Source organism: Neolamprologus brichardi, chromosome 9 (assembly GCF_056152115.1).
Source record: "Neolamprologus brichardi isolate AB-2024 chromosome 9, ASM5615211v1, whole genome shotgun sequence".
Classification (NCBI taxonomy): domain Eukaryota; kingdom Metazoa; phylum Chordata; class Actinopteri; order Cichliformes; family Cichlidae; genus Neolamprologus; species Neolamprologus brichardi.
This window is the reverse complement of record NC_142112.1, coordinates 34,397,284-34,415,012: the sequence shown is the minus strand read 5'-3', so window position 1 is coordinate 34,415,012 and position 17,729 is coordinate 34,397,284. Positions and strand designations below refer to the sequence as shown.

At 40.9% G+C, this 17,729-nt stretch overlaps 2 protein-coding genes across 2 annotated transcripts in view; both read right to left on the bottom strand.

Moving 5' to 3' along the window:
* LOC148101526 (uncharacterized) overlaps positions 1–17,729 on the bottom strand; it is a 190,808-nt gene that overhangs the window by 28,876 nt on the left and 144,203 nt on the right. The gene's annotated exons all lie outside the window — the stretch shown is intronic.
* LOC148101534 (uncharacterized) lies at positions 2,942–17,567 on the bottom strand. The gene is made up of 8 exons (XM_087845711.1): positions 16,615–17,567; positions 15,554–15,926; positions 15,111–15,490; positions 15,027–15,038; positions 14,594–14,936; positions 5,254–5,766; positions 4,859–4,928; positions 2,942–2,967 (listed from the first exon to the last, which is right to left on the bottom strand). Exons 1-8 carry the CDS (start codon positions 17,565–17,567, stop codon positions 2,942–2,944), a joined length of 2,670 nt encoding a protein of 889 aa, XP_087701837.1.

Here is a 17,729-nt window from a genome sequence, read left to right as displayed (position 1 = left end):
CCACTTGCAGGATTGTTGTTGGTTGTTGCTGTGTGTCTGTTCTGCTTTTGCTGCCCTCTATATATCACAATGAGTACCACCTCATAAAATATATGGCTCTTGAAGTACAGCCCTTATTGCCGACATTAAAGTAGAGTAGTTTAGGCCTATTTAACACCATATACAGTTTACTTGAAACAATTTCATTTCATATATGAATGTTATTCATTTTAACGGTCAGAATGTGACAGGAGTTTAATAATAACAACTGTACTGCATTAAAACTCCACAGCAGGTGGGATATCAAGTCTTTAAGTGATGACCTGATGAAACTTGCTTCGGGTCCAAACTACATTTATAAAGGCTGTTGTGTTTTTAACATGGTTTAATGCTTTGTATTTTTTTCTATTTTACAGTGGTTTGCAAAAGTATTCGGCCCTTTTGAACTTTCCCACATTTTGTCACATTACAGCCACAGACATGAATCAATTTTATTGGAATTCCATGTGAAAGACCAACACAAAGTGGTGTACATGTGAGAAGTGGAACAAAAATCATACACGATTCCAAACATTTTTTTACAAATAAATAACTGCAAAGTGGTCCAAACTGCATTTATAAAGGCTGTTGTGTTTTTAACATGGTTTAATGCTTTGTATTTTTTTTCCTATTTCATATGAACAAACCCCTCCCGGCATTCTCCTGGCTACTGGGAGTTTCGGCATCCAGGCAATAGATTCAGACTCACCAACGGTATCTCCCGGGCCATCAGCGTGACAGCGCCATGCCGTCTTTGCAGTTTTAAGGCTCAGGGAAACGCTCTTTAGCTGCCACGACCGCTGGCAAAAAGGAAAGGTTACTCTTTATAAAAAAGCAACCGTCATCACAATTTCTGACCAATCATACCAGCCCATTTCACACACATCTTTAAATCATCCTCTGCCGGGCAGCCTCTGAACCATGAAGAAACTTTCCTGAACTTTACACTGGTGTATAGTGTTACACAGCATGATGTTTCACTGTGAGTCTGAAGTTTTGATCATAGTAAACCTGCATAACTGCTGTTGTTTTTTTTAACATAGAAAATAGAAGCATAGGTGGGAATAACCCCCCACCCCCCACCCAAAACAAACAAACAAACAAACAAACAAACAAAAACTCATCCGTTATGAAAAATTGTATAGTGTGTATAGTCCAGGTGGAGCGGTGCTGCCTTCAACATCCTCCTTTTATTATCTCACACTGTAGAAACTGTAATAAAAACACAGGGAACAGACTTGGTTTTTAGAGAGAAGTTTGGCAAACAAGGAAAACTGAGAACATTTTTTATTTTCATTACTTCACTTTTGTTTCATAGCAGCCACAGGATGGCACCAGAGTCCAGGTAAAAAAACAAAGTTTAAGATCAGTTTTTCTTCACACCCCTTCACGCTCTTCTTTTTGTTTACATCCAAAATGTGATTTAAGGTTCCCACAGTTCCCACGGACAAACACATCTAACTAAAATCTGCAGTGATGAATGAGCAGAGAACCCAACCCCAAATCCTCCAATCATGTACACCTGACATCAGAGCGGTGACAATGAACAGACCAACCAAGTTTTTTTTTGTATTTTTTTCACGGATTAGAGCTGAAAGAAGAAATTCTTCTTGCTGGGAGCTATTTTCAGGAGCAGATTACATACTGCACTAAAGATTTCTTGCAGGTAGAAGGCTGGATTAACTCAAAATAAACTACACTGCATGTGTTCATTGTAATAAGACAACGTGACCACTGACTGAGCCCACTGACACAGACTGCCTAAACAAATAGTCCGTGTTTCTTTCCAAGAAACCTTTTGACATAACCTCAAAAAAGCGTGAGCTGGCAGTGGACTCCATAATTGGTCATAATGGCTCATTACCTGTGTGGAGGCAATAGTAGATACAAAGAGTCAGCCACGCTGTTCAACACAGAACTTACGGAGCACCAAATCTGCACACATTCCCTTTATCATGGTGGCTCATTTGAAATTTATTTAAAATACATTTTGAGTTAAAGTTTAATTTTCTGAGTTAAACTCTGCTACACCTGACCGTGTAAAATCTGACATTAAAAATTTGAAATTAATTAGATGTTAAAGATTGTTTTTCAAAAATGATTATCTAATAATTATCTAATAGAGGCAGTATCTTGGTTACATCTCTTGGATGAATGGATGACAGGGTGCTACAGCAGAGGCTTTCATATGATTAATGCCAGATATTCATGGACTCAAGCAGGGTTTAATTTTTACTGAAACAATGTTAAATATCTAAATCCAGCTTTGTGGGTCTTTGTGCTGTCACTGTGAAATGTGGACTGTGCACCCCGCAGCTATGCAGGAGTTTCGTAAAGTGTCGCTTCAGAGACGTCTATAGCTTGGACACAGTATAACGTGGAGCATTTGCATTTGTTATAATGATTATTTCTTTGCATCTCTGCAGTGTTTTATGGTTAAATAAAAATCAAGTGCAAAACCCTTGAAATTTATCCAGTGGTTTGTGGTTAAAAAATAGCAGTTTTATAAGCTGAGGTTGTCCATTTTCTGACTTTCTTTATAATCTGATAGTTTGTAACAATATGAAGTGCAAGAGGAATTTTAAAATATTGTTCCTAATTTGGTAACAACACCACCTGCTTCCATGTCTTGCATTAATATTTTAAGAACTTCTCTGCTTATTGACAATTGTTCCTCAGATAATTATATTGTCTCTATTTGTACGATACGATGAAGGGAAAAACAGGGTACCTTTTTGAAAGTCTTTGAAGGTCCGTCTAGCCATCCATCCATTTTAACATTAATTAAAATAGAGTCATACAAGGTTAAAATGCAACGTGAAGAATAAAACACAGTGAGACATGGTCAAAGAAAGACACTCTATAAGAAGTCCCACGATATGAGTAAATGTATATAAGGAGATACTGTAGCAGAAAGGCAGCTTCACATCTTCGCCATGTTGGCGATGACTGGAACGAAAAAACAGACAAACAAGAGCTTTAAGCTTTTCTGCAAATACTTTTCATGTGTTTCATGTGTTTGTGTTTGCACATATCTTTTATCTTCTTTACTGTCAGACAGTTAAACACCAGCGAGGTTGCAGCTGAAAGAACATCAAATGAGAAATGTCTTTTAAACATTATTTAATGAAAAGCTCAATCATGATGAATCTCCTGCGTCTTAAGAAAGTAAAAATAAACTAAAAGTAAACTTACTGAAAGTAAAAAAAAAGGGTGAAAACTAGCGTATGTGGATAAATCTGGTATATTTACACGATGAATTCAATACACATTCATATCTGACTCTGCTGCTTTGTCAACAGCAGCTGTGTTGCTTCCAGTCAGTATCACGTGCTGAGCTCTTGTGCCCTCCTCCTCCTCTGCATCTTTTCAACAATTTCATGTACAAAAATGTTGATGCACAAAATCTGCCATAAAAATCCTCATACAACAATATTGTTTTTTGGTTCTTTTTTCATAAATTACTCATCATCATCTTTGTTTAGATGCAAGAAGAATCATATAGAAATGAAAAAGGTATAAATCTTCTGACCGAACCTGCTGGGACTGTGTGAGGTCCTGAGGCTAAGAGTAAGGATTTATCCACAGGAGAGCTGCGTTCTTACAAACCATCCTACTGTGTAAACCTGACATCTGTGGAACAGCTGAGCTGTATGATGTGTACAAGGACACAAAACATTATTTACCATCAGATCCCGAGCCCTCCATGTGTTAATCAAGAAACTGCTGCTGTGCTACATCCATAAATAATGAATAAATTAGGAGCTAAAGCTAAAAGGACAGTTTATTTGTACCATCTTCATGTGAACTCATTCAAGAACATCACAGATGAAAGAAACATTAAAAACTTCCACACTACATAAAGCAAGAAAAATAGTTTTTCTTTCAAGTGGTTTCAGAAAAAACAAAAACATCAAACAGCTCCAAGACTCTCTTTGAAAGAACTAAAAAGCTTTATTCGAATTGTCCAATCATGAGTGAACTCCCCGATGAAGCCTTGTGTGCTAAAACATGTCAGAGTTTTAAAGGTTAAACATGAGTTTCCAAAACGTTTTGCTGGAGAACAATGAACTATTTGACTGAGTTTCAATTATTTACAGACGAGCAAAACCAGGACAGAGAAAAAAGGACAAAACTGACTCAGTAAAATGACAGAAAAAAAGATCCCATGTAAATCTGTATTATGTAGAAGTTCAGCCCAGCAACCAGTTCAATTCAACACAAGTTTAAATGATTCTATCTGAACTCTGTGGAGCCTGATCTCAAGCTTTTTGAGTCTGACACAGAAACCAGAGGATCTTTCTGTCTCTTCAGATTTACTGTGATCCAGTGATGGGAGTGATTTCAGCCCTGAGTGATCACGCTGATGTTTGCACAGAGCAGACAATGAGGTGAATGTTTTGGCACATTGGTAACAGTGAAACTGTTTATTAGTAATGTGGGATCGTTTGTGTTTGGAGTATGCACTGAGATTCCTGAAGCTCTTGTCACACTGGTCACAGCTGTAGTTTCCTGCCACGTGTGCACGTTCATGCCTGTTACGACCACTTGAATGTGAGAAGCTTCTGTCACAGTGTCTGCACTTGTATGGTTTCTCTCCTGTGTGGACTCGTTTGTGTGTTTAAAGCCCCCATGCAATGGTGAAGGATGACCCACACTGATCACAGAGGTGCTTTTTGACCCCACTGTGAATCAGTTCATGTTTTTTTAAGTCACGTGATGTGGTGAAGCTTCTTTGCAGTATTTCAGTATTTGCAGTATTTCAGTTTGTCTCCCGTGTGTTTACGTTGATGTGTTTTTAGGGCCTTTTACCAACTGAAAGTTTTTCCACAAACGTCACAATGAAACTCTTTCCCACCACCACGGTGATGACAGGGTTCAGAACTGGATCCATCTGTGTCACTCTGCTTCTAAACAAAGACACAAAGACAGTGTAAGTCAGTCCTTCAACATTTTTATCCTGAACATCGCCTGAAATAAAGAGCATCTCTGCAGACGTCCAATTACATTTTACTGTTTTAGTTAACACACTCAGTTTACTGCGCTGCAATAACTACAATACTACCACCATAATACTACAGTAATACTAAAAAAATAACTGACATGAAAATCTGAATAATCACTCAGAGCTGCTTTTCCGTGCAGTAGAATTGCTAACATGCTAACACAGTTTAATGAGCAGAGTTGTTCCAAACAGTCAGGCTAAAATAACAAGATAACAATATAAATACATACCTCACAGTAACTGCAGTTGTAGAGTCTCTTTCTGGTGTGGATCTGTTGGTGTAGTCTCAGGTTAAGTGGAGATTTAAAAGTCTTCTCACAAAGGTCACATTTATAAGGTCTCTCCTCAGTGTGGGAAAACATATGTTGTTGTAACTGTTGGTCTGTAGCAAAGTATTTGCCACACTGTTCACAGCAGTACACATCACGTCTGGTGTGAATGCGTAGGTGTATATTTCGGTACCCTCTCTCGCTGAAAGTTTTTCCACAAATCTCACAGCTGTATGCCTTAATTCCAGAGTGGGTAACTAGATGACTCTGTAAGCTGTCACTGCGAGTAAAAGCTCTGCCACACTGATCACAGCTGTACGCTTTAACTCCACTGTGGATGAGTTGGTGTTTTTTTAGGGAACCCTTCCTGGAAAAAGACTTTCCACACAAGTCACAGCTGAACGGTCTCTCTCCAGTGTGGATGACCTGATGACGTTTTAGTGAAGCCTTCAAAGTAAAATCCTTCCCACACTCGTCACAGGTGTGTTTTTTCTCTCCCCTTCTTCTGTGAGGTTTGTCGGCCTCCTGAGAGTGCTGACTTCTCGCTCCATGTTGGTCCTGCAGTGACAGAGATACAAACAGAGCCAGTGAGTGAAATGCAGTCGTGGAACAAACTGAACCTTCAAACTCCCTCCATTAACACTAGTTTTAAACCTGAAGGTGGAGTGTGGCACCAAACACCTTAAAGGTCTCTTATCCCCACCTGCTGGTAGTTCCAACACATTACATCCAACCTGGTGTTAAAAATAATTCATGACTGTTTAAACACTAAAATCATGCCCATCCCTCCTGATTGTACACACACACACACACACACACACACACACACACACACACACACACACACACTCACACACACACACACACACACACAGTTTTTGTTTGTAATACATATTTCTATAATTTGTATAGATTTATACATAATTATTCAGTGATAATAAATCCTATGTTCATTTATTTGTTTATTCATAAGGAACCCCATTAGCTTCCACAACAGATGTTGCTCGTCGTCCGTCAAATACAATCACATAAACTATTATACAATAAAGTGGATTCAAGATATCCACATAATTTGGCTCTTACATCCACAGTGAGGTTTCACAATTAAAATATAAGCAATCAATAATAACAATTAGAGCTGGGCGATATATCGAGTTTTTAAAAAACATCGATATATTTTTATAGGAGATATAAGATGTGACAATATCCTTTATATCGATATAGTCTATGTTACGTTATAACTATACTTGTGGAGCCGCAAGTTTGCCTCTCTTTTGTCCACTTTTGTCTTTACGCAACATTACTCGGCCTCGCCCCTCCTTTACTGAACACAACTCTCCCTCCCTCCCCCATCGCTTCACCTGCAGGAAGCGACAAGATGGACACGGCAAATCTCCGTTAACGAGTTACTGCGCATCGCCCCGTGCGTGGGGCTGGACGCCGTCAACGTGTTAGCTAGCTAACCACGCCAACGAGCTAACCACGCTAACGCCATGCAGCCCAAAGGCACTGCACAGCCTAAAATCCTTTCATTTTCTCAAAAGTTGACAGCGCGCCTTATGTATGAATTCTGGTTGTGCTTGATGACCGCGAACCGATTTTATCTGGTACACGGCGCTCAGCAATCTGTCAAAAAATGTTTTAGTACGACTTTGGTAAGCTACAGAGCTGCACCGCTTGATGGATTGTCGGAGCATTACGGCTACCGAGGAGCCTCGCGGAGTGATACGTACTGTGCTTCAACGTAATATTACCCTACTGTGTATAAGGACCATAAATGGCGCCTGTTAAGAGACGTAGTTACGAAGAGGATTTCAAACTCAATGCTGTCAGTCACGCAGTAGAAGTTGGGAACGGAGCAGCTGTGAAATCTGTCTTTGTTACTATGCTCTGCGTCTTTTAGTTTGCATTTTGACTGCACAATTATGAGCTTTTTGTTATGCACAAAAATAACATTGTTTTCTTTTATTTATGGAGCATTATTATTTAAGAAATGCTCATAATTTATTTTTGAGTAAATTTTATGTACATCTATGCTCTATGTTAATAAAAGTGCCTGTGTGAGATCTGGGACACAGCTTTGACTAAGAACTCTCTTTTTGTTCTTACTTTATGGCTTTAAAAAAATATCGAGATATATATCTTATATCGCCATCCAGGTAAAAAATATCGAGATATGAATTTTGGGTCATATCGCCCAGCCCTAATAACAATAATAATAATATCAATAACATTGAGGCACATTACACAAATTTAAAAAACAAATCATCTCTTACAATATTACAACTAAAAGTGTCAATCGGCTTTTAAATGTTCATTGAAGTTTTGAATAGTTGCTAATTCTGTAATTTTATAAGGCAATTTATTCCACTTAAAAGTTGCTCTAAATATAACAGTTTTACAAAAAGTTACTTTTTTTTTTTTGTTTTTTTTTATTTTTTTGCCTGTCCCATTTGGTTCTTTAGCCGTCAGAATTGTTGTTTGAAGACCAACAAGGATACCCAATGGATTCATTTTGCTAAATGGATCATCATGGCATTGCCGTATTGGTCCATTTGATCGACCTTTGTTTTTATTATTTATTTTATTTTATTTTCAGTTGTTACAGACGGGACAGACATGAGTGAGGGATAGGAAAGGGAGAAAGAAAGAGGAAGGAAAAGAAAAACAGAAGGGGAGAGGGACAGTGAGAAAGGGGAAAAAAATCTCCTGGATCACCTGTTGAGAGAGAAAGAATAGAAAACAAGCAAAAAAAAACCCAAAGCAACATACTAAACACAACACCATCGCATTAATCTAGCTAAGTGTAAACAGCAGTAAATACTAAATATTGAATGTTGTTGTGCAGCACGCAGGACAGACAGCGCACAATGTGCTTTGAAGTAGCAGCCAAGAAAGGTGTGATTTAAGTCTACGAACAGTGAACACCCATGTGCACACCTGTGTGGATCAGCACGCTTGTATTCAAATGGTTTCCCCATGTAATGGTCTGCAAGAGGATGTAGAGAGCCATAGCCCTGTCCCCCAGGGCATGAAGCAGGCATGGAGGAGATCCAGGCCCCAGACATTCAGAAGCCCTAGAGTGCAAGAGCCCAAGGATGACCACCGCAGGGGCATCCGTGCCACCTTCATGGGAAGGGCTGTGGATCCCCAGATGAGGGGTCACCCAGTAGCCACCGAGCAGAAGCTAGAGGGGGCTGCACCGGCTGCACCAAGAACCACCAATGCACCGACCCCTGAGGGCATCAGTCACCGGCAGGGAGTGTGGTGAGGGGAGATAGGCCTCCACACTTTGGAGGGCCTGGGAGTTCCCAGAGAGGTGGAGTCTAAGACCCGACCTGACATATAGATACAGACAAACAGGCACACACAGACACAAACATGCATTCCCACCCTCATGCACACATATACAAACACTCAGCACTCACCCAACGTAAGGATTGACATAAATGGACATGTAGACACAATCACACTCCCCAAACATACTCTATACCCTGGGTCCAGGTACCCTCGCCCCCAGAGGGGGAAACGGCACCCAGACCCAAGAGATGTTACCCTTCCCCCCGGGGTGGAGGCAAGCAGACCGTCCCAGGCTCTGCAGCAGCAGGGAGGCCAATCGGACAGCCCCCCCGCCCCGATGGCTACCCCAAGGCGGGTGTGTCACCATATACAGTTTACTTGAAACAATTTCATTTCATATATGAATGTTATTCATTTTAACGGTCAGAATGTGACAGGGGTTTAATAATAACAACTGTACTGCATTAAAACAGCAGCAGGTGGGATATCCAGTCTTTAAGTGATGGCCTGATGTCCTCTTGTCATCAAAGTGCAAGACGGGCGATTATCTTCAAATCTTTGAATAAACATGTTCCTGCAAGAATGGTCAATCAAATGAAGGCCAGCTTATGTTTGATTACATTTTTCCACTCTTTTCCCCTGTCTGTGGCGACTCTTCATACCTTCATGTTTGTGTATGTCAGCACCTCTTCTTTTCTATTATCAGACATGAACATCTTCCATGTATCTATTGGGGAGACAGTACTAGACCCAGGTGCAAGCCCTGGCTGACTAATTCAGAATATTGTGGCTAGAGCAGTAAGAGGGGCTCATTCTGTTAGACTCAATATCCATTTCCTCTTCAGATGACTCATCAGAGGACTCCTCTGTATCTGACTGGCCTTGTTCAGTGGGGGGGACAATAGTCTGGGTCCTCTATATCTTAGATGTCAGATTCTGAGTCAGTGCCTCCGATGGGCTCTTCATCCCATCCGTCCTGGATCATCTGTAGGTCCACAGGGATCCTAGCTGGCCTCATAGCAGCCATGTTACTTTAAATATTAAAAATGAGAAAGGACAATGTTTGAAATGCACAGAAAACTATAAACAGGGCTGCACATAATGGTCCGCAGGTGCGCATTTGCTGTCAAAATAAAAGACGCGCACCAGATAAGAAGTTGGAACGCTCGTTTGCGTACATTAGATGTTCTGGAGGAGGACAGACATTTGTTCAGAACTCAGATGTTGAAGAAGCAAGCTCCATATGCAATTACTTTGGTGTTCCTCCACCACAAAAGAAGCGCGTATTCTCTGAATTTCCAGGAATACTTTTCTTTTGACAGCAAATGCGCACCTGCAGACCACTTATGTGCAGCCCTGACTATAAATCACGTATGTTACTGTGTAAAAATTAATTCTTGATCCATCAGAAGTGTAAGTGGGTCAGTCAGAGTTGCTAAGAATGAAAGTTTCATAGAAGATTCCACAGGAACTGCTTGGGGTCATTTTTGACCCCACTTGTGGAAGAGTGGGGCTGTGATACAAAAACTGCATTTTTTTTAAATTAATGAAATAATAAATAAAAATGCAAATGGCCTCATGTTACAAGCATGTTTTATGAGGAATACCTGGAATATGAATATATTACAACTTTTCATTTTAAAGATTTTGAGGAAAATCAACCCATGCGGTCATTTTTGACCCCACGTGTGCATCTAAGGGTAAAAGTGTTGCTTCAGAGACGTCTATAGCTTGGACACATAGTATTTGCACACTGTTATAATGATTATTTCTTTGCATCTCTGCAGTGTTTTATGATTAAATAAAAATCAAGTGCAAAACCCTTAAAATTGATCCAGTGGTTTGTGGTTAAAAAAATAGCAGTTTTATAAGCTGAGGTTGTCCATTTTCTGACTTTCTTTATATTCTGATAGTTTGTAACAATATGAAGTGCAAGAAGAATTGTAAAGTAATTTTAAAATATTGTTCCTAATTTAGGAACAACACCACCTGCTTCCATGTCTTGCATTAATATTTTAATAACTTCTCTGCTTATTGACAATTGTTCCTTGGATAATTATAATAATGGATTGCATTTATATAGCGCTTTTTCGGGACCCCTCAAAGCGCTTTACAATACCACTATTCATTCACTCTCACATTCATACACTGGTGAAGGCAAGCTACAGTTGTAACCACAGCTGCCCTGGGGCAGACTGACAGAGGCGAGGCTGCCATATCGCGCCATCGGCCCCTCTGGCCATCACCAGTAGGCGGTAGGTGAAGTGTCTTGCCCAAGGACACAACGACCGAGACTGTCCGAGCCAGGGCTCGAACCGGCAACCTTCCGATTACAAGACAAACACCCAACTCTTGAGCCACGATCACCCTATGTTAACTCTATTTGTACGAAGGTAAAAACAGGGTACCTTTTTGAAAGTCTTTAAACATTTATTGTATTATTTATTTTTGCAAAATAGATGCATTATACTCCGTTCCTTATCAAAGACAATGACACTTGGGGTTCAAATGAAAGCACTGGGGTGTAACATTACTGGAGATTATGAAGATATTAACAAACTGTAAAGATATGAGTGCTGTGATATCTATATATAAATTTGGATGCACAGAAATGCCTGAAAGCAGTTGAATAAAGGAATATAAAGATTTCAGATGATAAATTCAGGGGGTCCGTCTAGACATCCATCCATTTTAACATTAATTAAAATAAAGTCATGCAAGACTCAAATGCAACGTCGAGAATAAAACACAGTGAGACATGGTCAAAGAAAGACACTATAAGAAGCCCCACAATATGAGCAAATGTATATAAGGAGATACTGTAGCAGAAAGGCAGCTTCACATCTTAGCCATGTTGGCGATGACTGGAACGAAAAAACAGACAAACAAGAGATTTAAGCTTTTCTATAAAATACTTTTCATGTGTTTGTGTTTGCACGTATCTTTTATCTTCTTTACTGTCAGACAGATAAACACCAGCGAGGCTGCAGCTGAAAGAACATCAAACGAGAAATGTCTTTTAAACATTACTTTAATGAAAAGCTCAATCATGATGAATCTCCTGCGTCTTAAGAAAGTAAAAATAAACTAAAAGTAAACTTACTGAAAGTAAAAAAAAGGGTGAAAACTAGCGTATGTGGATAAATCTGGTATATTTACATGATGAATTCAATACACATTCATATCTGACTCTGCTGCTTTGTCAACAGCAGCTGTGTTGCTTCCAGTCAGTATCACGTGCTGAGCTCTTGTGCCCTCCTCCTCCTCCTCTGCATCTTTTCAACATTTTCATGTACAAAAATGTTGAATGCACAAAATCTGCCATAAAAATCCTCATACAACAATATTGTTTTTTGCTTCATTTTTCATAAATGACTCATCATCATCATCTTTGTTTAGATGCAAGAAGAATCATATAGAAATGAAAAAGGTATAAATCTTCTGACCGAACCTGCTGGGAGTGTGTGAGGTCCTGAGGCTAAGAGTAAGGATTTATCCACAGGAGAGCTGCGTTCTTACAAACCATCTGTTACGCCCCAGTCTAGGGGTACAGGAACGCAACATAAGTTTGAAAAGATTGCCCCGCCCTGGTCCCCAAAACCATACACAGAGGGAAAACCAATTTCTTAGTGAATGGTGGTTTATTTTTCTACACTGCAAAATGAAGCTCCGGGGTGAACAAAGGCCAAAATAACAAACAAAACAAGCTAAGTCAGGAGGAGGTGCTATCTAAAACCCTGTGGGAAATCAAACATCAAACAAAAGACAAGCGCTACACCTAACTCCCTAACTGAGATAAACAGGAGAAAACAGTGCAAGGGAAAACAATAAGGCAGCTCACCCCTTCTGTTCCAGTGCTATTTACAATGAAAACTAATGTACACACTATATACAGAACTGAGAAAGTGGCAAAAGTCACAGGCACAAATGTCACAGGTTTTGGAGGCCAGGGTCAGGTCTGCTGCTGCTGTCAGTCGCTGCCCCGGGACAACTGCGGGTGAGGGATTTTGAATGAGACCACATGACCAGGGGACCAATAAGCAGTCGTCAGCTCATCCACTCAGGGACCTGCAAAGACTTACAGACACAGACAAAGAAAACAGCCACCAAAACAGATTATGGCCAGGGCCATAACACCATCCCACTGTGTAAACCTGACATCTGTGGAACAGCTGAGCTGTATGATGTGTACAAGGACACAAAACATTATTTACCATCAGATCCCGAGCCCTCCATGTGTTAATCAACAAACTGCTGCTGTGCTACATCCATAAATAATGAATAAATTAGGAGCTAAAGCTAAAAGGACAGTTTATTTGTACCATCTTCATGTGAATACATTCAAGAACATCACAGATGAAAGAAACATTAAAAACTTCCACACTACATGAAGCAAGAAAAATAGTTTTGCTTTCAGGTGGTTTCAGAGAAAACAGAAACATCAAACAGCTCCAAGACTCTCTTTGAAAGAACTAAAAACCCAATCATGAGTGAACTCCCCGATGAAGCCTTGTGTGCTAAAACATGTCAGAGTTTTAAAGGTTAAACATGAGTTTCCAAAACGTTTTGCTGGAGAACAATGAACTATTTGACTGAGTTTCAATTATTTACAGACGAGCAAAACCAGGACAGAGAAAAAAGGACAAAACTGACTCAGTAAAACGACAGAAAATAAGATCCCATGTAAATCTGTATTATGTCGAAGTTCAGCCCAGCAACCAGTTCAGTTCAACACAAGTTTACTTGATTCTATCTGAACTCTGTGGAGCCTGATCTCAAGCTTTTTGAGTCTGACACTGAAACCAGAGGATCTTTCTGTCTCTTCAGATTCACTGTGATCCAGTGAAGGGAGAGATTTCAGCCTGAGTGATCACGCTGATGTTTGCACAGAGCAGACAATGAGGTGAATGTTTGGGCACATTGGTAACAGTGAAACAGTTTATTAGCAACGTGGGATCGTTTGTGTTCGGAGTATGATCTGAGATTCCTGAAGCTCTTGTCACACTGGTCACAGCTGTAGTTTCCTTCCATGTGTGTACGTTCATGATAGATACGACCATTTGATTGTGAGAAGCGTCTGTCACAGTCTCTTCACTTGTATGGTTTATCTCCTGTGTGGACTCGTTTGTGTGTTTTAAGCTCACCTGCAGTGGTGAAGGATGACCCACACTGATCACAGAGGTGCTTTTTAACCTCACTGTGAATCAGTTCATGTCGTTTTAAGTCACCTGATGTGGTGAAGCTTCTCCCACATTCTTTGCAGTATTTCAGTTTGTCTCCAGTGTGTTTACGTTGATGCGTTTTCAAGCTCATTTCATGGCTGAAAGTTTTTCCACAGAGGTCACAACGAAAGTCTTTCCCACCACCACAGTGATGACAGGGTTGAGAACTGGATCCATCTGTGTCGCTCTGCTTCTAAACAAAGACACAAAGACAGTGTAAGTCAGTCCTTCAACATTTTTATCCTGAACGTCGCCTGAAATAAAGAGCATCTCTGCAGACGTCCAATTACATTTGACTGTTTCAGTTAACACACTCAGTTTACTGGGCTGCAATAACTACAATACTACCACCATAATACTACAGTAATACTAAATTAATAACTGATATGAAAATCTGAATAATCACTCAGAGCTGCTTTTCCATGCAGTAGAATTGCTAACATGCTAACACAGTTTAATGAGCAGAGTTGTTCCAAACAGTCAGGCTAAAATGACAAGATAACAATATAAATACATACCTCACAGTAGCTGCACTTGTAGAGTCTCTTTCTGGTGTGGATCTGTTGGTGTCATCTCAGGTAATGTGGAGCTTTAAAAGTCTTCTCACACAGGTCACATTTATAAGGTCTCTCCTCAGTGTGGGAAAACATATGTTGTTGTAACTGTGTGTCTGTAGCAAAGTATTTGCCACACTGTTCACAGCAGTACACATCATGTCTGGTGTGAATGCGTAGGTGTCTATTTCGGCTTAATCTCCAGCTGAAAGTTTTTCCACAGATGTCACAGCTGTATGCCTTAATTCCAGAGTGGGTAACTAGATGCCTCTGTAAGCTGCTACTTTCAGTAAAAGCTCTGCCACACTGATCACAGCTGTACGCTTTAACTCCACTGTGGATGAGTTGGTGTTGTTTTAGGGATTCCTTCCTGGAAAAAGACTTTCCACACAAGTCACAGCTGAACGGTCTCTCTCCAGTGTGGATGAGTTGGTGTTTTTTTAGGTAAATCTTCGCAGAAAAATCCTTCCCACACTTGTCACAGCTGTACGCTTTAACGTCACTGTGGATGAGTTGGTGTTGTTTTAGGGAACGCATCCTGGTAAAAGACTTTCCACAAAAGTCACAGCTGAACGGTCTCTCTCCAGTGTGGATGAGTTGGTGTTTTTTTAGGTAAATCTTCGCAGTAAAATCCTTCCCACACGTGTCACAGCTGTACGCTTTAACGTCACTGTGGATGAGTTGGTGTTGTTTTAGGGAACGCATCCTGGTAAAAGACTTTCCACAAAAGTCACAGCTGAACTGTCTCTCTCCAGTGTGGCTGACCTGATGCTGTTTTAGTGAAGCCTTCTCAGTAAAATCCTTCCCACACTCGTCACAGCTGTACGCTTTAATTCCACTGTGGATGAGTTGGTGTTTTTTTAGGGAAATCTTCGCAGTAAAATCCTTCCCACACTCGTCACAGCTGTACGCTTTAACTCCACTGTGGATGAGTTGGTGTTGTTTTAGGGAACGCATCCTGGTAAAAGACTTTCCACAAAAGTCACAGCTGAACGGTCTCTCTCCAGTGTGGATGACCTGATGCTGTTTTAGTGAAGTCTTCAGAGTAAACTCTTTCCCACACTTGTCACAGCTGTACGCTTTAACTCCATTGTGGATGAGTTGGTGTTGTTTTAGGTGACCCTTCCTGGAAAAACACTTTCCACAAAAGTCACAGCTGAACGGTTTCTCTCCAGTGTGGATGACCTGATGCTGTTTTAGTGAAGTCTTCAGAGTAAACTCTTTCCCACACTCGTCACAGCTGTACGCTTTAACTCCATTGTGGATGAGTTGGTGTTGTTTTAGGAGACCCTTCCTGGAAAAAGACTTTCCACACAAGTCACAGCTGAACGGTTTCTCTCCAGTGTGGATGACCTGATGAAGTTTTAGTGAATTCTTCCTAGTAAAATCCTTCCCACACTCGTCACAGCTGTATGTTTTCTCTCTCTTTCTTCTGTGAGGCTTGTCGGCCTCCTGAGAGCGCTGACTTCTCGCTCCATGTTGGTCCTGCAGTGACAGAGATACAAACAGAGCCAGGGAGTGAAATGCAGTCGTGGAACAAACTGAACCTTCAAACTCCCTCCATTAACACTAGTTTTAAACCTGAAGGTGGAGTGTGGCACCAAACACCTTAAAGGTCTCTTATCCCCACCTGCTGGTAGTTCCAACACATTACATCCAACCTGGTGTTAAAAATAATTCATGACTGTTTAAACACTAAAATCATGCCCATCCCTCCTGATTGTACACACACACACACACACACCGTTGTTGTTTCTAATACATATTTCTATAATTTTTATAGATTTATACATAATTATTCAGTCATAATAAATCCCATGTTTTTTTATTTGTTTATTCAAAAGGAACCCCATTAGCTTCCACAAACAGATGTTGCTCGTCGTCCGTCAAATACAATCACATAAAATATTATACAATAAAGTGGATTCAAGATATCCACATAATTTGGCTCTTACATCCACAGTGAGGTTTCACAATTAAAATATAAGCAATCAATAATAACAACAATAATAATAATAACAATAATAATAATAATAATTATTATTAGGGATGCACCAATACCGATACTGGTATCGGGGTCTATACTGTAAAATGTGTGTGTACTCATACTCGTAAAAGTTAACCGATACCATGAACCGATACTAACTTATTTCATTAATCAAATTCAAATTCAAATTTTTATTTGTCACATACACAGTCATACACAGTACGATATGCAGTGAAATGCTTAGACAACTGCTCGTGACCTAAAGCCGTTAGCGCCGCTAGCGCCACTAGCGCCGCTAGCACCGCTAGCACTAGCATCGTTGGAGTCCTTAGCTGCAGCCTCGAAGCGAGCATAGAAGGTGTTCAGCTCATCTGCCAGAGTCACGGCCGTGTTCGTCATACCGGTTGTTGGTGCTTTATAATCCGTTATTGTCCTTAGTCCCCGCCACAGGCTCCTAGAGTCACTCTGTTGGAGTTGTGACTCTAGTTTCCTCCCGTAGCGCTGCTTCGCCTCTTTCACCGCCTTCCGCACGTTATATGACGCGGCTTTGTACGGGTCCATGTCCCCCGTCGTGAGTCCCGTGTTGTAGGCAGCGGTGCGGGATCTCAGAGCGTCGCGGATGGTTTTATCCACCCATGGCTTCTGGTTGGGAAACGTTGTGATAGTCTTTGTCTCCACGGTATCATCCGCTAGTTTCCCGATGAATCCCACAACCGCTTCCGTAAACACGTTGACATCATCATCGGAGCTGTTTCTGAACATGTCCCAGTCTGCGTCGTCGAGTGCGTCCTGTAACGCGGCCACCGATTGATCCGTCCAGCGCGCGACCTTCCTCTGAACCGGAGCTTCCTGTTTCAGCCTTTGTTTGTATTTTGGCATGAGGAAGATGGCGGCGTGATCGGATTTGCCAAACGGAGGGTGGGATTGTGCCTTGTAGCCGTCCTTGACCGTAGTGTAGCAGTGGTCCAGTGTCCTTTCACCTCTGGTGGGGCAGGTGATATGTTGATAAAAGTTCGGCGCTGCGCGTTTGAGGTTGGCACTATTAAAGTCCCCCGTTACAATAAGCGCAGCGTCCCGGTGTTGTGTCTGGTGCTGTGTGAGTGCCTCATGCAGCTCGCATAAGGCGGTGACCGTGTCCGCTTGTGGTGGAATATAAACGGCACTTATAATGACCGATGTAAACTCTCGAGGTAGATAAAAAGGACGAAACATGATGGACAGTAGTTCCAGATTTGGTGTGCAGGAGCGTGTGAGAGGATACCATGAACCGATACTAACTTATTTCATTAATCAGAGGGTGGCATGTCATTTCTGTTGTAGTTTTTTAGATTGGCCACTAGGGGGACATCCCGCGCTAAACAGGCACAGGGTTAG